Source organism: Euwallacea fornicatus, chromosome 7 (genome assembly GCF_040115645.1).
Source record: "Euwallacea fornicatus isolate EFF26 chromosome 7, ASM4011564v1, whole genome shotgun sequence".
NCBI lineage: Eukaryota > Metazoa > Arthropoda > Insecta > Coleoptera > Curculionidae > Euwallacea > Euwallacea fornicatus.
The window spans coordinates 5,306,505-5,320,111 of record NC_089547.1 but is presented as its reverse complement, the minus strand read 5'-3'; the positions used below and the strand labels follow the sequence as shown (position 1 = coordinate 5,320,111).

The following is a 13,607-nucleotide window of genomic DNA, read 5'->3' as shown; positions in this document are numbered from 1 at the left end:
CTCCGCCATTTGGAAGCTCTTATGTGCCCTTGGGACCTCCTAGCTATCGCCCGCCACCTCCTTGGGGGCTGCCGCCATGCCAACACAGATGGTGCATGCCTGCCTGCGGAATGTGCGAAGGATGGAGATGGGCATAAGTTTTGTTGTTGTGGAAATTCATAAGTCTTAACTCATTAATACAAGATAAAGTTTTATTGCCATTTCCTTCTATGATCCATTGGCGTTCTTTCATCGGCGCAATCAAAATCCTGCCTCTTGTCCGATGAAAACGAAGCGAAGAGGATGGCGGTCACAGTGCACACTCTCAAGGTAATCCAAGAAGCCAGCTGCCACTCGTGCAGCTGGTTCTAAAGGACGAAAAATAGCAGCTACTCGCGAGCTTCTCAATAAAGCGCTCACATTCTCAGTCACAGTTCCGATAATGTAGTTAGCGATAATCCCAGCCAGAGACCCCACAGCGTTGCATAACCCAAACATGATCCCCCCGTAGTTCCTCGAAGGGGCGTTGATGTTAACTGGTAACGTAACGTAATAGAACGCCTTGATGATCATGCTGACCATGTAGAGGGCAATGGAGGCCTTCCTGTCGCAACCTACGCAAACGGCCCCCAAAACCAAGGCGGGAGAGGCTACGTTGGAGCCAGCACCGAACACGCTTTGTTCTGAGATGTACTTGAGGAAATACTTGGCGGTTGCGCTGAGCACAACAGACTCGCAAGCCAAAGCGCCGCAAAAGGGACCGCAGCGAAGTACCCGTCGTGCTTTACATTGAAGTGCAGTATCTCCCTGAGGTACGTAGGCAGAAACGTGATCAGTGACAGGGTAATGTAATTATGCCCGAATTGCGCTGCGACGTTAGCTCAGCAGGGCCCGTTGGTCAAAATTCCCTTCCAAGGGGTCTTGAGGGGTTTCCCTGTCACTGGGCCGGTTTCGCCCATTTCACCACCTACAACTGTACATTCATGATCGTGAAGGTGTTGCACAATTATAACTTACCAAAAGTCGTGCTTTTGATGTAATTAAGCTCTTCCTGCGATATGTAAGGATGCGTGTCAGGAAATGAGTGCATCAACAGCAATTCCAGCAGGAAATACACGCCTGAATAGGCTGTCCAAAAGTAAAAGGCAATCGGCCACCGACCAGACTCGTGAATTACCACTCCTGTTATCGTGTTGCCCACAATGGTCCCCAAACTGGAGCCTGCATAGGCTATTCCATCCCACACCGGCCATTCATGGTGTGAGAACCAAGTGCTCACCATTGAAGACAAACCTGGCAAGACCAGGCCCTATTTTGGAGTCTCCTTACATAGAACTATGCTGCACAAATGGAGCATTAAGGCCAGAATTATGCGCTGGGGAATGTATCTGTCTAAGGCGGGAAATAAACCAGGAATTTGTCGAGTGCTTCGTACTCACGGCAACATCCGCATTTTAAGGGATGGCGGCAGGATGTGTCCCGTTCCTGCTTGGGGGCTCGAGCAGGGCGTGTGTGTTCATTGCGACCTGCCGCAGACATAGATAATTGGAATAATTTCGCGATTAAATCGTTCAACGTACAAATTATTATTTGGAACTCATCAGTGTACACGACAGTGACATGGCGCGAAGGCGAATTTTCAAATTCAAATTCAAACTCAAACTCAAAGGAGGACTGAGGAGACGGAAGTTGTAACAAGTAAAAAGGTGAATGATTGGAGTGAACATTAATTACAAACGAGATTAAACGTGGTTGAAATTCATTGAAATACAGCGATTAAAAGAAAGTGCGAAGGCAAGAAGCCATTCAAAATTTAGATTGACGGGAACAAGCATAGGACGGTTGCTAAGCAACAGTCAAATATAATGACTTTCCCGCCTTCGATCAATGATAAAGTTTTTAGGCAACCCACAATACACCAAAACGTAAACAAACCAACTTAACCTTAAAACTAATTTAATTCCGATGCAAAATTTGTAAATTAGCGTTACTTTTTTCAAATTTCAGTTTCTATTAAATAATTAAAAATCATGGCGAGAGTATACGCCAAAGTGTCCTCTTTATTCAGTGTATTTCGAAGCATCCCTTCGAATACCCGCCACCAAATACGTCTTAACAGTACGACCCCGAAAAAGCTCTTTTACACTGAATACGGAGACCCCCTGAAAGTAGTAAACTTGACAGAGGCAAAACTACGAGATCCTCAATCGAATGAAGTGGTTGTCAAATTACTAGCGGCCCCAGTAAATCCTGCAGACATCAATACAATCCAGGGCAAATATCCTTCGAAACCCGAGTTGCCTGCGGTGCCAGGCAACGAAGGTGTGGGCGAAATTGTGTGTGTGGGTTCAGATGTAACAAACCTCGTCGAGGGGGATCATGTGGTGCCCTTAAACCCAAATTTAGGCACTTGGCAGACCCACTTAGTGTTGCCGAAAGAAAGTGTGTTGAAGGTGAGCAAAAAGTTGGGCCTGGTTGAGGCGGCAACTTTGACAGTTAATCCATGCACAGCGTTTCGGATGCTCAGGGACTTCAAAGAGTTGAAACCTGGAGACACAGTAAGTGCAATTTTCTCCTCATCCTAAAAACACTCTTTCAAATTGCTCCGTAATCAGGTAATTCAAAATGGGGCAAATTCAGCATGTGGCCAAAACGTAATTCAAATTTGCCGTTCCTGGGGTATTCGAACAGTAAATATAATCAGGGACCGCCCAAACATCACAAAACTTAAAACATATTTAAATGAACTTGGTGCAACCCATGTTCTCACAGAAGAAGAGCTCAGGAGTACTGAAATATTTAAGACAGGTACTCTGGCCAAGCCAAAACTTGCCCTAAATTGTGTGGGTGGCAAAAATGCTCTGGAGTGTCTGAGGCACCTTCAAAATGGAAGTCCCATGGTGACCTATGGAGGCATGTCGCGGGATCCTTTGACCATACCCACATCCTCACTGATATTTAAAGATTTGCAATTCAGAGGTTTTTGGATGACCAGATGGTCAAAGGAGAATGCCACGAGTGCTGATAGGTTTGAGATGTTTTCAGAATTGATTTCAATGATGACAAGTAATGAATTAAAAGGGCCCGCATATGAGATGGTAGATTTCCAGGATTATCAGGAGGCATTGATTAACACTCTCACCATAAAAGGAATGATAGGAAAGAAGTATATATTGAAATTTAATTAGTTTTTTAGTGGTGTTATAATGCTGTTCTGTTTCCTCTTCAATTCATTGATTAAGTGTAAATAATGTTGGTGATTTGTTGAGATAAATAAATAAAAATAATTTTGTTATGCCATTTATTTATTGAGTTAAGATTCCTTTATAAGAGACAAAATGTATATACAGCCAACACAACCTAAAATGCAAGAAACCACTGCAACATAACCATAATCATCTAAGTTTCCTACAGGTACCAGCAATTCCATTTCTTCAAAATCCTAAAAAATGTGTTTTAAATCTTTATTGATACCCTTAAATCTTGATCTTACAGCTTTATAAGAAACATTTTTCCATGTTTGAATAGTGTTGAATTCTTCTGAACTTTTGGGAGCAAACACTCTGTTGTCAGGGCCACATACTATGTTATTGGACTCAGGACAATTAACCAAGAAAGAGGGTTTAGTCAATAAAACTTTCCCATGTCTGTAATGTTTAATTTTACACTTCTTAGTTTGACTTCATCACGTTAATACCCACCCTCCCATAAGTGGCCTTTGATAGCGCAAATGTATAGGCAGTTTAATAGACGTTCTTCCAGGGATTTGTGAGTTGTTATTTAAAAATATATATACAATATGTCCAGTTGCTTGGTGTGCGATAGCCTCTACATCCACAGAGCCATCAACCAAAATATCCAGCTAAGACACATGACATAGATCTTTAATGAGTTTTCATATTAAGAATTCATACTTTTCCCAGTCTTTTTAAGTCTTCAGCTTGGTCCGGACTAACGAAGAGCCCCCGGCCTACATCTAGTCTTAGAGCAATGCTGCAAGAAGAATTCAGCCACTTCACCAGGTTCAAGTTGTTTGTTTCTATCAGCCAGTTTAAATCTCTGAAAATACACGGGTCTCGGTTAGCTGATTGACGATTACATATTTTTTTAAAGATTATCATGTTGTTTAATAAACCCTGACTGGAAAAACATTACGGTTTATCACAATGTAATATGTAATAAGTAACAATAAACAAATTGGAGATGTATTGAAATGTGAAGAAAACCCCGTTGAATAATAATAAATATTCTGGGAAAACAAATAATTATTAGTTCATTGAGCGTTGTTTCTTGGGTAAAAAATAACTCGTTAAGGGCAATATAAAAAATGGCCAACCTATGAAATCCCAAGTGGTCAATTCTCTGTGTTATTGTAACGTCCAAGGGGATACAGTCTCTTTCTTGTTTGGTACTTTGAACCTCTTTTAAAAACACTCCAGAGATTACCAGTAATAGGGCTGAGGTGTATATGTGAGGCATAGTTTATTTCGTTTAATTTAAGTGTTTAGAGTGCCGTGGCAGAGCTAGAATTATCTGTGAATGTTCAATGAGCATAGAGGCCAGCTCATGCCCCTTATTCGAATGGGTTTTATGTCAGAAAACTCATTTTTCTTTGAGAAATATTTCGAGCAAAGTTTACGTCGATTCATAAAAAACATAACCTAAAATTTGGAAATTTAGGTTAATGGCCATAATGAGGTGCGGTTTGAATCAAAACCCAGTCGGACATATCTTTATCTTTGTCTTAACCATCTACTAAGTTGAGAAGGAAAAACGTTGGGTTGTTTGAAGCAGTAAAACTTCGCATTATTAGAGAAGGACGGGACGATATTAATGGAATTTAGTGTCATGGCCGGGACAGTAATTCCCCCGAAAATATATGCAATATATGGTGTCCTGAAAATCAGTGTGTTAATAATAGAAAGTTTGAATAAGTTATTGGTGTTATTTAATAAATTTTGTTGTTGCATTTGAGGGAGCGCCTCCCGATTAAATGGTTTCAGATCGGCAAAAAACCGTCGTTAAATGTGCGAATAGCGGCCAACAGTTTTCACCATGGCGAAACTCGAAGCAACGCAACTATTACATGTCGGAAGCTTTATAGCAGTTTTCTTAACAGAAACGATCCGCAATAGCATTTAGTATATTTATACTTATTTATCGAACAAACAAGTAGAGGTCAAACGTTATCGGAACAGATTGGGGATGAAAAACAATGCGTCTAAATTTAGTCATATTGGATATGATTGATAATGGAGAGCGAGGCATCTACAATGGCGAAGACTTAGTTGTCGCCTGACTCTCTATTAAACAAGTTTTCTTGCTCTGGCAGAGTAGATGTCGGATAATAAATAATAAATTGAGGTAAGTGATTTGTTCCACGCGGCTGCTGTGATTCCCGGTCCGAAGCGAGTTCCAATTTTATGCTTAATTCCTCGAATTATCTGCTCTATCTTGCGTCTATTCGTGCTCGGTTTCACTCTCGACCTCTCTGCAACAATCGACTCCAAGGGAGATCTTGCCGCGGCAAATTGCCACCTGAACGTAAAAAATTAAAAAAAACCGCAGACGTTGAATCCTTTATTGAAATAAATTCAATTAAAAAACAAATTAATTTGCCGCACAGTTGGCCCAAAAACTTAAGCATTTACTGCAACAACAATTTCTATTTGTTAAGATAATTTTTCATAAATAATAATATTATTGGCGAATAATACTGAAATCATTTTGTCGCCAGTTACACCATCTTCTGCCGCAAACATCAACATCCCAATCAACCGTATTTATAGCTCACAAAAATAATAATAAAACAACAAAAATTAAAGAAAAAACAAAAAAGAAAAAAAAAACAATAATTTCCCAAAGTAACACGGAACCGAGACTTTGCAGTCCAACGGGACCGCGATCGACCCCCTTCATTCCCTAAATCGCTTCCAGAGAAGAGAAATGCCTCCTCAGTCATCGAATCCCTCCTCGTCCCTCGGGATCGACCCTCCCCCGAGAAGAGCCAAAAACCAGTCCGTGGACATGTGGCTGGAGGACAAAGCTGGCACGGACAACGCCGAAGGCCTCTGGAGGATCCACAACGGAATCTACGATTTGACTGAATTTATTCCCAAGCATCCCGGCGGGAGTGAGTGGCTGGAGCTGAGCAAGGTAGTATGGGGCTGCGAACACCTTAGTTCCTATTATAATCGAGGGGAATAGGGGTTGGACATCACTGAGGCGTTTGAGGTGCACCACTTGTCCACTCACCCTGCAGAGATGGTCAAGAAGTACTTCGTAAGGGAGGCCTGCAGTAAAAGAAACGCTCCCTTTACCTTCAAGGAAAATGGCTTTTATAAGACTCTCAAGAGGGAGATAACGCAGGTTCTGCCTACTTTGCCCAAAAAACGAATCAACCTGTCGAATTTGATGATCGACGGCTTCTTGGTAGTACTCTTCCTGTTATCAACCTTGGCGGCTAAGTACTGGAGCTTCCTCCTTGGGGTCTTTGCAGGGAACTTCCTCGCGTTCCTTTCCATAGCTGCACACAACTATTTCCATAAGAGGGACAACTTTAGAATGTACTACTTCAACTTTTCCTTGCAGACCGTCAGGTAAGAGCGATTTCTGATCGTCCTAGGGGTTCTTAAGGGTACGTGGTGTCTAGGGAGTGGAGAATCAGCCATGTGCTCAGTCACCACATGCACACAAACACCATAGACGACTACGAAATATCCTCGTGGGAACCATTCCTGCAGTATATGCCTATAAAGAAGACTCAATTGCGGCGCTACGGGCAGTGGTTCGTCGCCCCGTTCATGTGGATTTTTGGGTTCCACAAAGCTTTCCTTTCACGGTACACTTAGACAGATATGCTTGAGTGATGCGTCACGATTTTGCCGTTAATGCAGGATGTCAGAGTACGTGGAGGGAAGACGAAACCACATTAAGACCACTGACTTCGTGGCATTCCTCCTCCCCCTCTTTATGTACTTCTTCAGCGAGCAAACCCTCGGGGGGACCTTGCTAATGTGGAACTTTATAGTGATGGTAGGAAGCACTCATCTGTTCTTCGTGGGGCTGCACGCCGCGCACCACCACCCGGAGATCTTCCACGACGGCGATCGCCCCAGGTAAATGCCCGATTTGACGGCCTCCAACGCTCAATTAAAATTCTTTGGATAGGTCCCAAGACGACTACGACTGGGGGATCAGCCAGTTAGACGCCGTCATGGAAAGGAAGGAGATCACCGGGTCTCCATTTCTGGTGCTCACCAATTTCGGAGACCACGCTCTTCACCACATGTTCCCAACGCTGGATCACAGCGTCTTGGAGCATCTTTACCCAACATTTAAGAAGGTTACCATGTCTGGAGGTGTTATGAACAGGGTTATTTGAGGTCTTTTTATAGGTGCTCAATCAGTTCGACACCAATTTGAGGATGGTGTCGCAGCTGGACACCATTTACGGAGGATTCCGGCAGCTGATCAAGGTGGCTCCGAGCGAAGCTCCCCCAGATCTGAAGAAGTACGATATTAAGAAGTACAAGTGAGGAGTTCGGGTGTGATTTAAGTCAAATGAGACAGGTATAATTACGGAATACATTTATGAATCCATTGGGAATGCCGCAGAAGAGCTGCGGGCGTTCGCATGTAAGGTCGAACTTGTAATTTTTCTACAATAAGGTGCGATTAAGGAGTTCTTAAGGGTTTCATTTTTGTCACAATCCCAAGGAAATGCCAAACAGGACCGCGAATGGTGCAGCTAATTGTGTCGCTGAAGCGACAAATGATGAGGCATCCGCAAATTTCTGGCACTAGTTGTAAAATTCCTCATATTTTCGGTCGCTTTATGTAGGAACTGACTAAGAGAAGCGCGACTGTAGCTGGTTCATAAAGAATTTCAAAGCGAAACTGATAATTAAATTGGGAGGTTGTTACGAGAATCGGCCTCTATTTTTAGGACAAGTTATTCGGTTTTGTATCGCCGGATAAAAATAATCCGCAGCCTGTGGATGATTTAGACAGGACAGGTCTTTTTGCTTTTGCTGGCGACCTTTGAATCGAACAGGAATCCTGCAGATGACTCAACGCCATTAATTCAGTCACGCATTTTCACGGGAACGATTGCGTCACGGTGGGGGGCTTTGCGGAAATCTCCCCAAAATCAATTTCGCTCGGAAATCGTGAAAGAGAGAGCTGCGTCCGTCGACTGCGAATGCCCCGTCACAAATCAAAGACCGCCCGAGGCAGCCTGTCCGGTGCTGCCATCTGTCGGCGGGCCGCGGAAAAGGGTCGCCATTAGCGGCATCCGTTTTTCGATTTTGAAAGCGACGATTCTGAATGAAAGCGATACGTGGTCGGACGTCTTCGCGTGAATTTCTTCCCCTCGGAGCCGTCCCTGGACGTTCTACATAACTGTCGGGTTATTGGAACACAGAATAGCTGCCAACTTGCATATTATTATCTATCGCGACACGGTATCACAACAACTGACTCACAAATCGTCGTAGAACAAGCGTGATTCTTCTCGACCTTTTTTGTTGTTGCCAGGTAAAGGACGGACACAAGTTTTCTATGCACATTGGACTAATCAACAACAAACAACAATAACTATTACCCATTTTTCATATCTAAGTTTATACACTGCGGCCTAAAACCTGCTGCTGCTGCCCTCAGCAATCAGCGTCTTCTGATAGTACTTAAAATCGTCGCTGTCAAAATCCTTCAAATTGTCATATAAATACATGTTCTGCTGCACCTCCCCATTGTTCCTCTTCCCCAACGAGATATCGTCCACGATCTTCGTGCTCTCGCTAAAGCTGCTCCTCACGTTGCTCTGAGTGTCCGAATAGTGCTCCTCCTCCGGTTTCTTCTTCTTATTGTAGTAGGTTTTGATGCACGAACAGACGATCTTCTCCAAGACTTTGATCAAGCCCACCACGGACAAACCTACGATGAAACGTCTACACAATCGTCCCAGCATCGAGAAGGGCTCACCCAATAGAAACCCTAGAGATCCTCCGATGTCCGAGATGAAGGCTGTGAAGTTGTAGCCCATCACCTCTCTCATTAGGGTCACTAAGTTGTTCGTGTAATACAGGGCGATGAAGCTGTGAGGCTCCTTGGTGTCTTGCACGGCTTTCCTGCGTACAATCGTGGGGGTGTAAATGGATACGTGACAGGACATGGGGCAGGAGCAGTTCTTGATTAGGCTATTGCGATTGCTGAAAATTCTGCGATAATTTCTAAGCGTTACCGGACATCTACTAACTGTTCGAGGAATAAGTTGGTGAGCAGAGTGACGCTGTCCACGTCATTGCATTGCGGCAGGAAATCGTCCGGTATCAACCATAGCCACGGCAAAGTGCAGTTGGTGGTGTTGGTCACCCGGTAGAAGAAGCACTCCTCCATGCACTGCAACACAGTCTTTAACTTTTAAAGAATACAAACTGGAGAGTCCCACCCTCGATCTGCTGTAATGTGGTTGCGCTGCAGGATCGATGCAGGGGTTCTCATTGACGTTCACCTTGTAAAATTCCTGATACCTCAAGTTTATTCTTATGTCCTCCATAGATTCTATGTAGATGTATTCCAAGTAGCTGTCGTCCTGTTCTTTTGCAGCTGTTCAGACAATAATAATGTGGTATTGATAACGAGGGATGATGCGAGGAGACATACAGGTCAGTATTTCATTAGAGTCGTGTAAGTAAATGTGAAACCCATATTGGGAGACCCCGTGGCTGTCCACAAGTCTCTCGAGTTTGTCGTGGCGCAGGTAAAACCACCAACCCCCTCCGATGTTGTAATTTTTAGAGGTTTCCTGGGGGGTGAAGGAGAAGCATTGGCCGTGCTTGGTGGAGTAGAAAGACATCCATTCTATTTCTGAATATCAGATGTACGGTAATGAACATCGTATGTGGAGGTGAAACTGTAGCTTTAAAACTATTTTATTAACTAAATCAGTTGAGTTTTTGGGGCTATAAAATCAAAAATCGCCATAACAATAAGGGCTAAGACTACGTGAGTCACCATAAGATCAAGAAAGAATTTCTACCCAAGGGCGAATGTGCAGTACCGCCATCTATTTACGCATATTTACCCTAATAAAAGCTCGAAATCATTGTTCATCATAAGATCAAAAAGGAGTTTTGAGCCAAGACCCCTCACGTAATGGGGCGCACATTTGCCCTCGCATTTAGCACTTTTCAGAAATTCGTTCGACGCCATAATAAAAGCGAACCTCCTCTTTCGCCCTTGCGACTCAAATTCTTAACTAAAACGAACTTTAATCGCTACATTGCTACCTGCCAACACTAGCCCCTTGCCATTATACGCGTACAGCTGGAAAACCTCTTCGAAGTGATAAGTCGTTTCATTGAAGAAATCCTTGATGGTGTAGTTTTCGAAATCGAAGAAGCGAAATACATTGGCGGTTTCCATTGTCTGGCCAACTTGAAGTCCGAATTTCTATACATGAAATACAATCAATATCGTCTTTACCATCACCAAACGTGAACCCACTGGAAAGAGATCGTCCTTAAAACCGGGCCTCCGACAAATGGTCACAGATGGATACGTCATGCTCTCGTTCAGATTAAACCCATAATAGGTGGTGATGGGCGGCGATAGCAACCGCTCCACGCATTGCCCCACCTAAAGATGTCCATGAGATTTAACCGCTCAGCTTCTTCACCGCGATCTACCTGATAAACCGAGAAACAGGTGCAAGCAATCACCACCAACAACTTGATCAAGTGATTAGGGCTGGAGAGACACTTCTTCACGTCGACCAAGCCGAACATGTTTCGCGGACTGGGGCGCCGGACCTTCGGGGTTCATGTGAAGTTGTTTTAATGCGGTAATTGGTTTTTGCGCTTCGGGTCGTAAATTACGGGAATTCATTATCAGATCTCATATGGGGCTTAGCGGCAGGTTTATTGGACCAAAATATCGCGATTATTAACTCTTGATGAGGCTCACCGCACGGTAATTACGGATTGATTTTCGTGTGAATAAATCGAAAGGGTTCGCGTGTGGAAATCCTTCTTCGGTCGCAACGCACTTCATATACAGGGCGAGTGTTCGCCATCGGCATTTTTCGGTTCGACCTGAGGGTGATGCAATTCGAGCCTTCCTGGATATTCCGGTTCGTGTATACAGAAGGCTCAAACTCTGCACAGAAAGCATTTTGTTGATTCGAACACTCGTTGGCACACTATTACGGGATATTTTTAGAGCTTAAAGCCGGCTACGTATACGATTTTACGTTACAATGGTTTGGAAATGCTTTCAAAATCAGGATTTCGCATTCTCCGCCGCCGACCTCTTAAAGCAGCAGGTCCGATGGCTGGTTTGCGCGTGAACCAGTCGAAACGCTACCGCCAAAGGCTCATTTAATCCGGCAATCAGCAATTGCCTTTTCAACAATGGAGCCCCATCACGACCAACCCGCAGACAAGTCGCCCCCCTTCACACGTCCCCTCGACGACTGGAGCATTTTCGAGAGGCCCTCCGCCGTGGTCGGGAACCTACTCGACCGGCTCGTACTAGCGCTGAACAAGACAAATGGCGTCGCTTTGTGATCTAACGCGACCCCGAATGCCGCCATTAGAGCTCTGGAAAATCAGCATTAGCTCGATCTAGGGCAAGCTCCTGCCCAGATCGAGTTCCCTCCTTCGGTTCCCAGGATGTGGACCAATTTTAATGCTGATTTTCCAGAGCTCCAATGGCGGCATCCGGGGTGAGCACCTCCATTTCCTGAGATATCATAAGGTTCTCTTAATTCTTGGAGCCCCAGGAGAACTATTCAGCCCAATGCACCTCCTCTCGAAAAGATCGAATTTTCCCTGCGGTTCTCCCCTTCCAGAGTCGGCAGTACGTTTTTCTCGGCTCTGAGGCCGCCCAAAATCGTTCTGGTACGTTTTGTCGAGGAATTTCACGTACTACACTCGTAGTGAGGACTGGACAGGAATTTAACGAACGCCGCAATATCACTTACTACGTACACACGCACTTATACGTCGAAAGGTGAGATTTTTAAAATAGTCCAGCTGACTGCATGTTTGTAAATCTCACTTCTCTTGAGGCCCATTTGTACGCAGTCTAATTTTACCTCATTCGTGCTAACCTACTTATGAGTCGAAAATAATCCCAGACTCCCGAGTGCATCACGTATCACTCTCAAGAGTTTCTATTTTGTGCCACAATATGGTCAATGGGGAGTCGAGACAGGGGCTGCGCCCATCAGCGATCAGCGTCCCGGTTCGGGTCGATTTAACTGCTCGAAATAAAAGTCCAAATTGGCGCTGCAGTGGCGGGCTCTGGAGGCTCATTGCAGAGTGAACGGAATTTGACGTTTCACCTCATTTGACCGCCCGAGGGCGAATAAATGGCGGACGGACGTCTAAGAGGCCCACGACATCGCCGCGACCTCGATTCCTGTCGGTCGGGTCGAGACTGATTTGTTTGAGGTGGCGCTGTGCGTGCGCGGGGTGGAACCGGAGGGTAGGCAACCTCGCATCCGCCGCCACTCGGAGCCGACCAAAGGTTCTCGATCGATTTGAGGCAATTTTTGGCGCGTTCGAGAGCACAGAAAGTTCAGATTTAGTTTAGAACACGTAAAATCGGCCATCGGTTCAAGCTCTCCGCGTCCATTTGTGGAAGCGGCCTCCGAAACGTCGACTGAGGTCGCCTCAAAGCGGAAGAAATGAGCCGAGTTTGAGCAGAAAACGGTCGCGTTGGAGGCAGGAATGGTCGAGTTTGAGCTGGGTCCCGAGCACGTGGAATAAATCGAACATAAATCACGTCCCCTCATTCGTGGTGATGGATGCTCTAATAATTTCTCAAACCGAAAATACCTGGGAGAAATGATTAAATTATCAAGTTCTACCTGCCAGATCGCGGCCAGGCTTAATCGTTAATCGGCATCGGACTATCCGAGCAGCCATCTTAATTCGTCTTGCTCGCAAATTGACTCGAATTCTCCCCATTTATCATCACGAAGTCCCCGTGGCCCGCGCCGGACGAACGGCGAAAGGATTTTTTCAGATGCGCTCCTCCAACCTTTCGCGAGATTCCGACGGTCTCTAGACTGTCCAAAACAATGGACCTCGGCGATTATGGCTATTTTTAAAGTTCCCAAAACATTTTTGTTTAATACGCAACACCGAGCGTTTAATTTGGTATGAGTGATGTTAATGGCGGAGATGAGCGAAAATGCAAATATTTGGCTGTAAAGAAATTGCCGGTGCGGTAATTGATTTTTTTTTTTAGGGGGGGGGGGCTGCCCTGAAAGGGAACAATTCGCCGCCGCTGTTGGCGTCTAACGTTGCGACAGTGCGTTAAATCATTGGCGAAAGTGGGACTTCAAATCAGCGCCCCATGCAGCGGAAGGCTGCTAGCGGGGGATCAAACGGTGAAACCAGAACTTGCATCCTCCAAGGATCGAATGGGGAGATAATCAGGTCCGAAGTCAATAAATTTATTTTCGGCCTTTTAAAAATAGAAATGTACTTCACCGAAATACTGTTTCGACACCATCGAGGGTTCAGTCGAATTGGGTTTCTCTACGTTCCTACGCTTCAATTTGCCATGTTTTCATTTTTCCACGTTTCCGTTTTTCCATATTTCCGTTTTTCCAT

The 13,607-nt window shown here is 44.7% G+C and overlaps 4 protein-coding genes and 1 pseudogene across 5 annotated transcripts; 2 read left to right on the top strand and 3 right to left on the bottom strand.

Annotated features, from left to right (window-relative positions):
* Positions 1-174: 174 nt before the first annotated feature.
* Positions 175-1,518, bottom strand: LOC136340050 (sialin-like; annotated as a pseudogene).
* LOC136340444 (enoyl-[acyl-carrier-protein] reductase, mitochondrial-like) lies at positions 1,272-3,274 on the top strand. The gene is made up of 2 exons (XM_066284578.1): positions 1,272-2,537; positions 2,595-3,274. Exons 1-2 carry the CDS (start codon positions 2,010-2,012, stop codon positions 3,165-3,167), a joined length of 1,101 nt encoding a protein of 366 aa, XP_066140675.1. The 5' UTR covers positions 1,272-2,009; the 3' UTR covers positions 3,168-3,274.
* On the bottom strand, positions 3,267-4,755 carry PIG-X (Phosphatidylinositol glycan anchor biosynthesis class X). Its single transcript, XM_066284580.1, has 5 exons — positions 4,316-4,755; positions 3,894-4,038; positions 3,681-3,841; positions 3,473-3,626; positions 3,267-3,421 (listed from the first exon to the last, which is right to left on the bottom strand). Exons 1-5 carry the CDS (start codon positions 4,456-4,458, stop codon positions 3,293-3,295), a joined length of 732 nt encoding a protein of 243 aa, XP_066140677.1. The 5' UTR covers positions 4,459-4,755; the 3' UTR covers positions 3,267-3,292.
* Positions 4,756-5,201: 446 nt separating this feature from the next.
* Positions 5,202-7,666, top strand: LOC136340439 (cytochrome b5-related protein-like). The gene is made up of 7 exons (XM_066284567.1): positions 5,202-5,343; positions 5,917-6,135; positions 6,187-6,578; positions 6,632-6,820; positions 6,876-7,097; positions 7,150-7,324; positions 7,377-7,666. The coding sequence occupies exons 2-7, from the start codon at positions 5,926-5,928 to the stop codon at positions 7,515-7,517; spliced, it is 1,329 nt and encodes a 442-aa protein (XP_066140664.1). The 5' UTR covers positions 5,202-5,343; positions 5,917-5,925; the 3' UTR covers positions 7,518-7,666.
* Positions 7,667-8,574: 908 nt separating this feature from the next.
* On the bottom strand, positions 8,575-12,826 carry ppk17 (pickpocket 17). 2 transcript variants are annotated; one of them, XM_066284563.1, is made up of 9 exons: positions 12,095-12,824; positions 10,671-11,519; positions 10,489-10,620; positions 10,272-10,434; positions 9,646-9,849; positions 9,431-9,588; positions 9,239-9,381; positions 8,965-9,191; positions 8,575-8,916 (listed from the first exon to the last, which is right to left on the bottom strand). In XM_066284563.1, the coding sequence occupies exons 2-9, from the start codon at positions 10,767-10,769 to the stop codon at positions 8,618-8,620; spliced, it is 1,425 nt and encodes a 474-aa protein (XP_066140660.1). In that variant the 5' UTR covers positions 10,770-11,519; positions 12,095-12,824; the 3' UTR covers positions 8,575-8,617. The 2 variants fall into 2 exon arrangements, with proteins under 2 accessions (XP_066140660.1, XP_066140661.1); XM_066284564.1 differs by lacking the exon at positions 9,646-9,849 and having other exon boundaries at positions 10,671-12,826.
* Between the last annotated feature and the right edge of the window lie 781 nt (positions 12,827-13,607).